Source organism: Charadrius vociferus, unplaced genomic scaffold, assembly GCF_000708025.1.
Source record: "Charadrius vociferus isolate BGI_N301 unplaced genomic scaffold, ASM70802v2 scaffold32, whole genome shotgun sequence".
NCBI classification, from domain to species: domain Eukaryota; kingdom Metazoa; phylum Chordata; class Aves; order Charadriiformes; family Charadriidae; genus Charadrius; species Charadrius vociferus.
The window spans coordinates 5,432,119-5,446,374 of record NW_009647856.1 but is presented as its reverse complement, the minus strand read 5'-3'; the positions used below and the strand labels follow the sequence as shown (position 1 = coordinate 5,446,374).

At 42.9% G+C, this 14,256-nt stretch overlaps 1 protein-coding gene across 1 annotated transcript in view; it reads right to left on the bottom strand.

Annotated features, from left to right (window-relative positions):
* The window catches only part of GRM3 (glutamate receptor, metabotropic 3), a 49,206-nt gene that overhangs the window by 29,217 nt on the left and 5,733 nt on the right, over positions 1-14,256 (bottom strand). The window contains exon 2 of the mRNA XM_009882932.1: positions 6,420-7,275. Coding sequence (XP_009881234.1) covers positions 6,420-7,275 — 856 coding nt within the window. The remainder of the gene's footprint in view (positions 1-6,419; positions 7,276-14,256) is intronic.

The window sequence follows — 14,256 nt, the reverse complement described above, 5'->3', positions numbered from 1 at the left end:
GTTGGACTAGAGACCTCCTGCAGGTCCTTCTAACCAGATTTATTGTTTAACTTCGTTATTCTATATTTTATGAATCTATATTATACATAATTAAAGATATACATGAAAATATGCATGTATATAAGCAAAGTACATAAATATACAAATCTACATATATTAATATACATATTAGAATCTTCAGGAAGGGGTAAGCAGAGATTTCTGCCCAGGAACCTCTTGTAGGGGTATATTTGCCCAAAGGAAAGGAACTGTAGATCCACATCAGCAACTAGGTCTGAAAAGAGGCTGGAGGAAGGAGAAAGTAAATGGGGGTCATCAGGAAAACCAGGCTGTCAAAATCCCACTACTGCTCTGTGTGTGTATACCAATGTAACGCTAATATAGAGAGAAATATGAGAAAATACCGCACAGATTCAACTGCTCACCTGCTCTGAAACAGCAAGTCTCAAGTGCATTTTCAGAGTCTGTCCCATAGCTGCTTTCAGGGTTTTAAATGCTATGACACATTTGTGGTCCCAGGAAAAGGGCAGTAATTTTTCCAATGAATCCTAGACATCTTTTTCGCATATATATTTAAAGACTGTCTTAGGGAATTCACCTTGTATTTTCTTAGTTTTATTGGGTACAAATCCATCATGTATTATACTTTTAAAACTTTTATGATTAACAAGGTATTAGATGCCTCCTGCCCATGAAAGTTTTACCTTCAGCTGAAAGCAGTGTTCTGGTTTATTTTACAAATAAGCATCACAAGAAAGGCCAGCAGGATCTTGCAGCTGACTCTTTGAGTGCTGAAGGCAAACAGGATCTGATCTGATGAGTAGGAGCTCATTGGGTGAATGGCAGAGTAGAAGGGCCATCTGCTGCAGAGCCTGGGGTATGAGCTCTAGCAGTAGCCTGCACGTTTACTGACTGGTACACCCTGGCCTTTGAAGTTTCTGCATCCCTAATCTGCTTGTGATAGCAGATGTGTCATTTGTTGGTCTGTGTTCCATGCAAGCCTGGCAGGACACTGAGCTTCGAAGTGGGCTTTTGACAGGAAATATTTATGGCTAAATCACAGAGCAGGGACCATACAATGCTGCTGTGCTCAGAAGTGAGGTGGCATCTGCCCGTTGTAGACCAGGGCTTTTAAGCTCTTCCCTACTCGGATGGAGCAGTTACGATGGAAATGGTCCATGAAAATATGCTTCAACCACGAAAGCCACTAGTGTTCAGAAGTAAATGAGAAGAAGAGCTTGTGTTTCCATTTCATATTATTTGAGTGTTGACTGGGGCAGATTGGGAAGGAAGAAAAGAAAGAAAATAAACCACACAGAAACTTAGGACCAGGCAGTTCTGTCATAAAGTTGAGTGGATGAAAGGGGACAAATCAGACCTGACTTACAATCCTTTTCTCATTTTGGGTAGTCATTCTGTTTTGCCACAAGAGAGGATTTTGCCCAGTATAAGCTCGGTTTGATGATATAGGCTTTGCTGTAGAAGATCTGGATTTCTGACCTTATATACAGGGAAGAACATGAGAGTGACTCTTGTAGCTGTGGAGGAAGAAAGGGGCAGGAAAAGTCACTGAGTACTATAAACGTATGTGTTGCTTAAAAATTTTGATGATCTGTTTTCCAGGGTTACTAGTTTAGCCACATTCCTCCTGCCATTTACTGTGGAGATTCAGGAAGCTGCAGAAGACAGGTGGACATGCATACACCCCTAAATCCATCCTCCCTCTGGCCACACATTCCCACGCCAGACTCATGGCAGTCAGTCCTGTGATACCGTCAGCCCTGCTGACTGTGCAGTGGGAAAAGCAACCCTGGGCCAGATGGAGTTGGTCCTTGAATGTCATTGCTGCCCTTGCTCACCCCTGGCCAACCTGGAGCCCAACACCCCAGAGGAACAGCACGTGGGGCACAGCTGTGCAGGACCCTGCCACTTCTCCCAAATCCTGGACACCCCTTTTACACTGCCCACGCTAAAGTTCACTGTCCTGGCACATGTCAAATGTTGTGAGGCTTGCAATAGCACTGTGGGCAATGATAACTCTGCTTTTCTGTGTCATCCTGGTGGCTTAAAGGTGCTAGAAGAGTTAGCGGAGCTGGTTGCCGCACTGGCCCCTCCATGCCTCTGAGGGCTGGAGGCTCTCTGGACTATCTGGATCTCTGCCTCATGTTGGGCTTCATCCCTCCCAAGAGTTCCCTCCACAAGCTGCCCTCCACCAAGCCATAGGTGGGTGCTGGAGAGAAGTTCAGTTTACTCTGTGCTCTCTCCCATGGAGCCCTCTACTTCTGTTTGGCACTTCTTTGTTGTTCTGGTAATACAAGCTAGCAGCCTCTTGAACCAGTGCCTTTATCAGCAGAAGAGCATCATAATTCAGAACATCAAGTGCTGCACTTGTGCCCTCAGGAGGGAATGTAGAGGATGGGAAGATCAAGAAGATGAACCAGCCTGTATCTCTTTGAAAGGCCAAACAAGCACTGAGATGGAGTGTGTGTGTTTATCTAGCAGGTGGGCTTTGCATTCTCAGATACTGCTGCTGGAAGCGGGAATCAGGAATAGATGTCTCTTTTCTCCTTTACTGAAAAGATTCAGGATATCACGATATTTGTCATATACATCTTACTGACATGCAAGAAAATTGCGTGCTTGGTGTACCTCACAGACAATAAGGAATGAAATCTCACCCTGCCTTCATGCCACACTGTAGTTCTGTGGAGTTATTTCAATTTAATGAAAAAAGGAAAAATAAGTAGGACCCCAGAGATATTAATAAAATACCTGTCACACAGCATGTCAGCAGCAGTGGCAACGTGAGAGTGCACAAATCCTGGCCAGTCCTCTGCTTCAACCCCGCTGTTGGCTGGTCCCTGAGTGTCTCCCTACAGATGCCACTATTGGTGTGCCTGAGAGTTTCACTTCAGACTTTCAGCTAAACGGTAAGTGAGAATCTTAGTTGCTTTATGCTCCATCTGTAGTCAATAGCAAGAGATGTAGGGGCAAATCATATCTCACGTGGGCTGAACCACTGTCTGTACGTGCTGGTCCCCTCCATTAACTGTAATCATAGACTAACCAAAGATAATTCAGGTGTGTAGGGTAAATGTCTAAAATTGCACAGTCCCACACCAGTCATATAAATGCACCCTATCATTTACTCAGAGTGGTGCACCATTTGAAATGCACCACCACCTGTTCCTGGAAACTCAGAGAATACATTCAGGGCCTTTTGTCGGGTTTCTTCCATGGCAAGCTGCAGGTTTGCGCATGCAGCGCTCATCTGTTTGTACCTCTGCCTTTCAGCAGAGGAGGCGTTGCTTAAATAGCTGTTTGTGTGTGTGAATATGGTTATCACTGTTGTTCTCTTTCTTGCCTGCTTCCTTTTGGTGGGTGTGGATCCCTACCTAGGCTAAAGAAGAGAGAAAATTCAGAACCTGACATGGCTGCAGTGTAGCTGATGGGCTGGTAGCTTCCATGCCATCCTCTCTCCCTGTCCTGGGGATACGTTCTCACATTTGGGGTTGGAAATATGAGAACATCACTGATCAAATCTACCACACAGTGGTAGACATTGTATTAACAACACACCCAGAGACTTTCTTTAACCAGAAAAGAGCAAAGGTGAATTCTTGGTCCCATAGAAATCAATGACAAGGCTTGTATGTATTAAAATTTCACACCTTTCTGAAAAGAAGGCGGCATGGGAGATTTGCTGATTCTCTCACTACATAAAAATCTCTTACCTGCTTAAAAAAATCACTGACATTAAAATATACATTCACATTAAAATGGAAGAACTGATAACAAAGAAGCAGGAGATGAGCAAATCATGCTGTAAGTTGGTAACAATACATACGGAACAAAGCCGTTGGAAAAGAACTTGACAGTTTTTTTAATGCTTCAAATTGGAAATGAAAATTAACTGAAAATAAAGCTCTTCAGAGTTTCAAAGATTTCCATGTTGATTTTAAAACCAATAAATTTGGTTCAAAAAAGAGCCTTCTGTTTTCAAAATTGCAAAATGACAGGCTTTGAATTGTTTCTTTTTTTTTCAGCTTGAACAGCTTCAACTTTCAATTCATAAAAATTATAAAAGATATTTCAATCAAACTGAATGTGAATTTTTCTGCCTGTATGTAAGTGAAAATTTTCTTGGAGTTTTGGTCAAAGAAAATTGTGGTTATTTTGACTGTATGTCTAAATGCTGAGTGGAAAAATGCTTGGGTGCTCAAAAAATCTCTGCACCCTAGAAAAATGAATAGGAATCATGTACTGGAACCAAGATTGTTTAGTGACAGACTAAAGCTGGACTCTATTAAGACTGTATGCATTTAAGCCCATAAAAATACCTGGAATGTCACAAAAGTTTCAAAATAATTGACGTTTAAATTACTGAACTGCCTACTAGTTTGGGTAAGCTGTTACTGTCCTGAAGTGTCTCCCTAGCAGGGACAGAAGCACATTGTGCACCACTGCCATCCCTTGTGGTCAGTCTGCCAGGACCCAGCTTCTGGGAAGTGCTGTGCTCCTAAAACCTTTTGATTTCAACAGTTTCAAGACATTCAGGTATCTCTAAGAATAAATGTAGACAAATGAGGAAATAGTTTCTGTGCACTAAGTACTGTGTGGAGAGGGAGGAGAAATGATGGTTCCTATTTTCCATTGGTTTAAAGTCTAAAAGGTTGATTTATTCCATCTTGTGCTATTGTCTGTAACACATGAAATTTATAAATAAATCAAATGCAATTACAGTGTGACATATGATATAGATACCTTGCCTATGCATCTATATATGTCATGATATGTGACTCTCCTTACTGATGCAGCAGTCTTTAGGAGGAGACCAGACAGCACAAGGTGCACAAGCATCGTGTTGCTCGGGCCAGGCATGTTGCTTCAGTTGCATTGCATGCAACACTCAGGTGAAGGTTCTGAAGCATCTCAACTTCCAGCTGTTCTCGTTGACACCATTATTATTTCTTTATGACTGAACCAATATTACCAGAACATGCCCAAGTTCCTGGGTCCTCCTGTGTCATGTCCTGGGGGATGAGTTAAGATGTAGGATATGACCAGTCCCATCTGCCCCTCCTTGATTTCCATGGTAAAGAAATCCAGCCATGTGGGCTGCGGGAAGCCCTGATGTGCTCTAAACAAGTCAGCTAACAGGATGCTGGGAAACCAGGCGTCCTAAGGAGCTCTGCAGCATGCGCTGGGAGGTATGTCTACATGTACTTTAGAAAGTACGCCAGCCATACCCCACTGGGAGTGAGAGAAGCTCTAGGGATGTAGTAGGTAGTATCTAGAGATTGTCTGAATCAAATGCTGAGAAGACCTCTGAAGAAGGGAAAAATTCAAGCTCCAATCTGACAGTTTCACATAGTTTCCAGTGTTATTAATGTTGTACCATTATTGAGGGTCTCCTGGGACTGAACATGTTGTATCACACACATATTTATCCTTCAATTCCTCTTGGAGCTACTTCTCATACAAAGCACAGCGTGATGTTTTCTTACTATCAACTCGGTCAGCTGAGAATATCAGTTTAATAATACATAGAAACTCAAGCTCAACCTAGATGCTTCAGGAGAGTTAGACATGTAACAACAAAAAGACACGGTACCCTACACTTCACTTGTTTCCCCTGTGGACCTATTTAAGTCTTGCTATGGTGTAATGTTAGTAACAAACCTAAACTCAGCCATATGTGATGGTAAAAACAAAGAGATGTCATGTGCTGTGCAGCCAGTCCCCATGAAGTTTGCTTATATCATTGCCAGATCACCCACTGTCTCTCCACAACCCTCCTGCACATGTTTAATATCGCTTTTTATACTTTGTCATCAAGCCTAAAGATCTGCAGCGTAGGTAATGGCACTATCCCACATATTGAAATATTTTATACTGATCTGGTTCTATGGCAGGAATTATTGCTTTACTATTAAGGACATTAGCTGTTGACCAGGGTCCAGTTATTTTGTAAATTCATAAAAAAAAAAAAAAAAACCAAGGAAAAGAAGGCCAAGTCTTGGCATAAGCATAGCAGGCGGTTGCCTCGTGTAGCAGGTGGTGAAATGACCGTTGGCCTCCAGACATGCCCAGCTGAAGCCAAACTGGCTGTGAACGAAATGGAAGTTGGTATGTGGAAGTAGGTAACATTTCCAAGAGCAGCTGTTGCCACCTCCACCACTTCCTTCTGCTGGAAACAGGAGGAGCACCAAGCTTGGGGTTTTTTTTAGGGTTCTCACCACGCTCCCTGCCCTTCTTCTTTGTCCCCTCCTGTGACAGGAGTGGCCTTGCCTGGTTACCACCCTGATCTGAACTTTGATAATAGGCGCTGCTGGGAATTCAGCTGGCTCTTACTGTGATTGATAAACATTTAATTAATTACAGTGGCATACTGTATGTACCAAAAAAGAAGTTATTACCTGTAAAGTTTACTTTCAGGAGATAATCTTTGTACAGCTTCCTGCCATCCAGATGCTTCATGGCATCACAGAGTTTGGTGGTGTTTGGACACAGAGTCCGCTGCATTTTATGCAAGGCGTGGGCCATTGCATACACAGCATTCACAACAAACATGATCTTGGATTCTTGCTCATAGTTGGAACTGTTGATGGTGAAGTGCTTGTCACAAGCCTTTTTATGTGGTTTTCGGTTCTGGAGATTACACTGGAATTTTTGTTCCCAGAAGTCCTTGAACCAGGGGTTGCGTCTGTTATTGTAAGGGCTGAGGCTTTGGAAATACTTGTCAAACTCTTTAACCGGATGGGAAGCAAGTTCCAAGGTTATTGCCCCAGAAGCTATGTGCTCATTGCCTTTGACAATACTCTCTTGTGCCCCCCATCCATCGCTGGCAATCCAGGTAAAGGAAACGTTGAAGCGGTTGGCAGCTGCAATGAGCTCCCGAGAGTCATCGCCTCGCATGAAGAGCACCACCACTCTGGCATTGGGCTTCTGGAGCAGCTCTCTGATCACGCCGTCATAGGACTTCCTGATGTTGGACCGGCCCACTTTCTCGGAGGTGGCGATGCAGATGTTGCGGAGGCGAGCTTCCTGCTCAAAGGCTTCGATCCCTGTCTCCCCGTAGTCTCCTTCTGAAGCAACCGTTGACACGTAAGTCCAGTTGAAGTACCGTAAGATTTCGGCCATGGCTTTCGCTTGGTAGAAGTCAGGGGGCACTGTCCGCGCAAAATAGTCGTAGCGGGATTTGTCGCTCAGTTTGGCACTGGTGGAAGCGTAGCTTATCTGGGGGATCTGGAAGAGTCTGAGCAAATTTGCCACCTAGAGAGAAGAGGGAAAACACAGAGGTGGTATTTATAAAACTGAACAGAAAAATCTAGGGAGAAGCATAAACAGTGTTTTTTATAAGAGGTTTCTGACAATCACAGATTAAGGGTGGTGATAGAGGAGGCTGATAACACATTCCGGTGAGAAAACTGCATTGTGCATGTGCAGAATAGCTGTTCTGCTGCCCAGTTAATTCCAGGATCCTACTGGGACTGTAATGGACCATTTATTTCTGTGAAACTGGGTCTGTTTAAACCAACAGAGAATTTGACATGAATGGACAATGCACTTCAGCCTCAGCCTGTGCTCCTGACTAAGATCTGGGGATTTTCATGCCTTTCCTTTTCATAGTGTGATTCATCTTCTCCAAGACTCATTGTGTTTGATAACCAAATGTACCAACAAGACATAAGTTTCTTTTTTATGCAAATATCACAGATATACAGGTAGAGGCCTTTCATAGAACTTTCTGACCCCACTTATTCAAGCTCTGAGTCCCCACTTCTACTTTTTACTTTTAAACTCATTTATCTGAGCTGTTCCAACTGGAGTCCTCCTGAGATGGCCTATTTGTTGCATGTTAGTACTCCTCTGGTGCTGCACAATGTCATGTTGACCTACAGGTTTTCATAGGTAATAAAAACTTTTAATAATCTCTAATTGCCCTTCTTGTGTGATTTATGTTGTCCAAAGTCCTGTTTTGTGTGGGTTTTTTTTCATATGTTGCTGTGTACCTTGCTTAAATATTCCCAAATTGACTCTCTTACTCTCATAGAAGTGCAGCTCCTGAGAATATCTGGGAAGAAATGAGGAAAGGTTATGGCATTTTTTTTCCTGTGATTGCTTCTTAAATGACAAAGGGAAGACTTTGGCATTCTGCTCTTGGTGAGTGGAAGTTTTGTCCAGTAAATTAAACTTAAAGCTACTTTTGGAGTACAGCCTGACATAACCATCTGAAAAGTAATAATGCACTTGAGATTCCTAAGGGAAACTTATTAAAAATTGCTCAATCAATTAATTTTTCACATTTGCCCCAAATGTTTCTCTGACCACAGACTTTGTCTGGGAGAATTCAAAGGCAAAGGAGTGTTTTGAAAAAGAATGTTGTGGAACAAGGCAAATTTTAAAGTCTCAGATGTCAATAGCAAAATAGACAGTCTGGTAAAATTGGCAACCCTTATCTCTGGGGATTTTATAGATTTAGATTCTGTCTTTTCTTTAATGTAGACACTGGAGCAGTGTCTCTCTGTGGCTTGTTTCCCACTGTAAACTGGTGTAATCTCTTGTCTGGGCCAGACTGCTGGCTAACCACACGTGCACAGTGCCTTCCACGACCACCTGAACCATCGACACAGGGGACTTGAGGAGACCCATGTCCTACTGTCCTTCTGGGGCACCAGGGAAGAGCAGGTGGGATGCCCTGGCACCTCAGCTGTATCTGGGCACCTGAAGCATGTCTTCATAAAATAAACCACGCACAGTAGTTTACTTTCATTTAAACCAAAATAAAGCCTCTTTTATTCTGCTTGGAAGGAGTATTCTAACAGTTTTTGGTTTTGCATATAAGTCTTGGCACATGGCTGGGAAGTGCTGTGGCTGAGCAAGTTACTGTCCCTCAGGAAAGAGCTGATGTGTCCTTAACCACCCTGCTAGGTAGTAGCATGCCTTATAATGGAAATGTGGGATTTAATTTCCATTGTGGTGATTTAAACGAACAGCTTTAAAGCAACAAAGTGGGCTGAGGGGCTTGTTTTGTTACCAAGGTTCAATGGATGCTTTGAGCATTGTGGCTTTGTGACTTTTGATTACAAGCCCACATATCCACATGGTTTGGTTCACATGTCCTCACTCAAAAAAAGCACTTTGATTTGGCAACAAGAATGTCCTCCATGTAGCTATTCTGGAACATTTCTTGCAGAACTGTGTGGGCTGGAATGGCTGTTCTTGTCTCAGTTTATTCTAGCAGGAACTATTTTATTTGAACTAAACCATAATAAGGATATGCACATATATAATTCTGCATTCACCCCCTAAATCGGCTAAAAAAGAACTCCATTTTCTAGCTAAAATAGTGCCATTCAGTGTGTAATTGAGCCTTCAGCTCACGGAAGGATACTCCTAACAAATATAACAGCTTTTCTATTTTTTTTTTTTCTTTCTTTCATTCTAAGCAGCAGAAGTATCCATATGCAGGGAAAAAGAATCCCATTTTCCAAGGGAGCCCTGAGCCTTGGAGGTCGCTATACTTCTGGTGTCCCTGCAAAATCCCTGCAATTCTGTTTCCCCTGCTATGGGGAGAAGAACACTTTCCTGCAACAACATTGTTTGCTGTTAACGCTCTTCACTGCAAAGCTGTCCAGATGGCAGTTTTTTCATAGACCAAAAATTACAAAATGTAAGAAAGTCATCATAGACAATAGTGACCCAAACGTGCCTAAGAACTGCGACTGATCATGGAAGTTCTATCAGTAAAGTTCTATCTGTTATTAGTTCAGACCAGAACACTATTCTGGAAATTGTGACGTTGGGAATTTTCTGGAATATTGCAACATCTTGATTTTAAGGACTCATATTTCAAAAGAGCTCAGGTCTCAGGCACTTAGCTGGTGCAGCCAGTTTCAGAAGGGTCCCTTTTTCCAGCCATTTCCATGCTGGAATGTCTGGTGAAAATCAGACCCCGATTAAATGAGCAACAAGATAAGGGCAGAGGTAACAGATTCTGGAGAGGAGCTGATATCTAAGGCCACGTCTATTCTGCAGTGTCTCAGTGCAGCAGAGGACAGTGCAATGTGAACCAGTGTTACGTGCGCTGAGAGTGAACCACCCGAGGCAGACCCACACCGTAGCTCGGTGCTGCCTTGGACTGTGGGCTGCAGCTTCAAAATTGCAGCATAGATCCAGCTTTTGCCAAGTGAAATAATCCATTCTGGCAAAGCTCCAGGCAGCAATTTAATCAAGCCCCGGTGCATGCAATTAGAGCCTGAAATCCATATGTTGGCACTTAAGTAGCAGTAGTAGCCTGTTTTTTTTTGCTGTCAAAACCAGTGGGTTTTGCAGATGCTTAGCACCTTTGAAAATAAGGCTGGATGTGCCGTTGCTGCAACCCTAAACCGACCACTTTGCACAGCTTGCTGTGAACAAAAGTCTGTCGGTATAGTCAGCTTCCAGCATGACGGAAAACCTTTCTTTGCCCTCACGCTGCTGGGTTCATTAGTGTAGCCACTGTCCTGTGCTAAAGTGCCCGCTTCCCCAGTGAACCTGGCTCTCACCCAGCTGCTGGGATGGAGGGGGATTCATTAGGAGCCACCCAACATGAGCATGGCAGAAAGGCCAGTGTGAGCCGTGTCCCTCCGTAGGGACAGACTGCACCAGCAAATCCTGCGAACAGAGTGGCCAGGGCAGTGCCAGAGGAGACTGATGTCCCTGTCACGGCGCTGGAGCCCCATCTGTCACCTCTACTTCTCTGTGCATCAGGGACGGTGCGAATACTTCTGGGAAATTGCCAATCTAGTTTATAACACTGAAAATGGCTTCCTAATACCTTTCTGCAAGGAGCAGTGAATTAGGTACAGCCATCAAATGTGGGAATCTGGTTTCTGAGTATATTTCTGGCCATTCAAGACTCTTGATGATAGATGGGGTCAGGGAAGTAACACTTATAAGTCTCAGAAACTCATATATGGATCTATTGAATCCCATTAGGCATTTTGCCTCTCGTCCGTAGGACTTTCCTTGCTGGCAGTAAGATTTATTCTGGTGTTTTGATTGAAAATTCCCTTCTTAACAGTGCAGAGTTTGTTACATCAGTTGTTTGAATGTGTACAGGGCTGGGGAGCACAGGAAACACTTGGGGGAAAAAAACCCCCAACAACCTCAAAGTGTTATAACAGATAGGGTTTCTTCAACACAATACACAAGTGTGTATCACACATTTGTTGGACAGAAGAGGCATCTTGTTAGATGACAGTGCTCTCTGCACTTCTAAAATTCTACCACGTGAGAATCTCATGGCACTTAACACGGCTTAATGAATCTAATTGCACAGAGCTCCTTTGAGACAGCCAGGAGCTCCTGTGGCTGTTTTGAACAGACAGTAAATTAAGCTGCTGAGCAGAATGGGGTTGAGGTAAAGGAGGTTTGTCTCTGTTGAGAAACTGGAGAAATCCCCGTCTCTCTGAACTGCAGTCTGTCCCAACAGAGACTCAGTCACTGCCTTTGGTCTCCTGAGAAAGTCATTCTATTCCTGAGGATACACTGCTTGTCCAGATTCCCACAGCAAGACCATGGCAAAGCCAGGTCCCAAGGATTTCCTAATGTCTAGGTCATTGCTATAACACAGGGGCTGAGCTCTTGCTTTGAAGAAATATGTGCTGCTGCCAGTGTATGTTGTATCTAGTTCCTAAATGATGGTAATCTATGGTGTGGGCTTTTTGCTATTATTTGGGCAGTTGCAGGTCAAACTATGGCTAAAGCATTTGTTCCAATAAATAATTTTTATTTTTTGCTTATTTGATTTTTTTTTTCTTAAATTTAAACATATTTTACCAAAATTATGGCAGAAGGTGGTATTTTAGAGAGGCAGGAAAGAAACATTGGTTATGCACTGGCCTGTGCACCCTCCCCATGCTCCCAGCTCCTGGCTTGTACATTTTGTGTCAAGTTAGAGCCTCCCTTCTTTCAATTTATAACCATTTTCTTCTATCCTCTTGTCATGCATCTCAGTAAAGACACTTGCTTTGTGTTCTTGAGAACGGACCTGTACATACTGAAAAAGTGATATTAGGTTCCCACCAAACCTTCTCTTCTCCAGGCTAAACACACCTCAACCTCTTCTAGTAGGGTACATGCTCCAGACTTTCCTCACCACAGTCATCTCTGTATTTATGAAATCTTTCTTTTGTTGGGGGATGCAAAGCTAGACATAGTATTCCAGATGTGGTCCAATAAGAATCCAATAAATAGAAATAAGTAGAATAAATAGAAATAATTATTTCCATCTATATTGTGGCTCTGTAGATACAGCCCAGCCTGCTGCCAGCCTACAGTGCTGCCAGATTGCATCACTGGCAGTAAATATGAACAGCACTGAAGAGATGGGCTCCACCATAACTTTCACTGTCCTCTTGGGATTCAGTAGGCTCAAAGGCATGGCTCTCACCTCTGGGACAGTGTGACCCGGTGTGACTCAATTTGGGCACTGCTGACATGCTTACATAGTTTGGGAGTATTTGGAAGGGGGAGACCTCAGTGATGCAAATGCAGCTGCTCAGCTCAGACCCAAGAAAAAAAAAACTTCACTACAAACTCTGATTTGTTCTCAAAGGGAAATTAAGAGCTTAAGTTCCTTGCTGATTCCAGAATTGGAATACCTTTATCAGTCTGGAATGTCCTCTCTCCATAGCCAATTTTGAAACTGTGGCTGTCATGTCAGGGATGTCATAATAAGCACTACGGAAGACAGTCTCTACATAGGGGCTGTTATCACCTGCAACAGAAAATGCTCATTTGGCTTCAGCTGGACTTCAAGCTCTGACCCCAGGAATGCATCGGCAATGCTGACATCGCAGTCCTTTTAATCATTAAAGGTCAGTTGCAAAGAACTAAGCCAGAGGCAGTGAAGTTATTCAGGAGTCCCAGCCTGGCTTGTAATCCCATGTAATCTTCTGGGGCATTGCAGGACTGAAGCAGGGGTTTCCATCAGCTTTCTCTCTCTTTGGTATTAGGAAGGCTGTTTACTAGTTAGTGAGTATTGTTCCTTAACAAAATGCCTTCCAAAAGGTAACTCAGGAAATAAAACCAATTCATTACCAAACAAATAAAAACATCTGGCATTTTTTGCTAGCAGGAGAAAAGAAGAAGATAACATTGTTTTTAGCTTTGCTCTTCTCCTGAAAATTTTGGCAATGAAGCTGGGAAAAATATAGCTAAATATTTGCAGCAAACTCAATAGCTGTCACATCCAGAGAAGCAGTGTTTGAACAGAGAAATAATTGCATCTGTGAAATGAACATCAGAAAGAGGGAATACTGTCAGAATAACATCTAGGATTTCTGCAGAGGACCCAGGAATTTCTTTTTATACGTGTGTCCTGGGTAATAAAAAATAAACCAAGAAGGACATGGAGAGAAATGTTGTACTCGGAGAGAAGAGTTGTTTGGAAAGATTTTTTTTTTTTCTTTTTTCCTGCAGGGGATAGCACAGTGAGCTGTCGCATACGCACTCTGCCTCCATACAGCATTAACTGTTGAAGTGAAGTGAGCTAAGCACTGTGTCGGCGGACTGAAAAGAGTTTTGTGCAGAAGATTTTTCTTTGCACAACGAGTGCAACTCTTCTCTGAAACTTGGTAAACCTGACCAGGAGTGACTCATGACACATTTACACATGATGAGAAAAGGGACTAAAACTGGGGTCGATGGTTCTAAAAGCATGAAATGGCTTCTGGAGTTAGAAGAGCTATCATTGATAAATATGGCTATTCGAGACTCATTAACTGATGAGTCCTAGTCAGAAGGGACAGAATGAGTGTGGGTGATGTCAAGATGTTCTTAACTAGTTCTTATTTTTGGCCACTTTCTCTTGTAGTTCCATCCTTTCCCACTCATAACATGGTAGGGCTCCTTCCTTCTTACCTGTGGGTTACTTACCCACCCCTGTAAAATCATATCATTTTCCCTTGGCAAAAGGAGAAAATGCTCAAACCAAAGAAAAAAAAGAGATCTCAGAGCCAAATCAAAAAGACTGCAAAGGAGTCAGTTATCCTAGGATTTTCAAGGAAGCCAGCCAGAGGGAGGTACTCACATTCCTTTGAAATCTCTAGGAAAGACATGTCCAGTGCTCTTTGGGTGCTTTGAAAATCTCATCCTAGTGGCTGTTCAGTTTCTGAATGTGGAATAGAAACAAAGAGAAGAACAAACTGCAAGGATCTGGCTGAGAGGTAGTGGAGGAAGAGGAAGAACAGAGATAAAAGAGGGAAA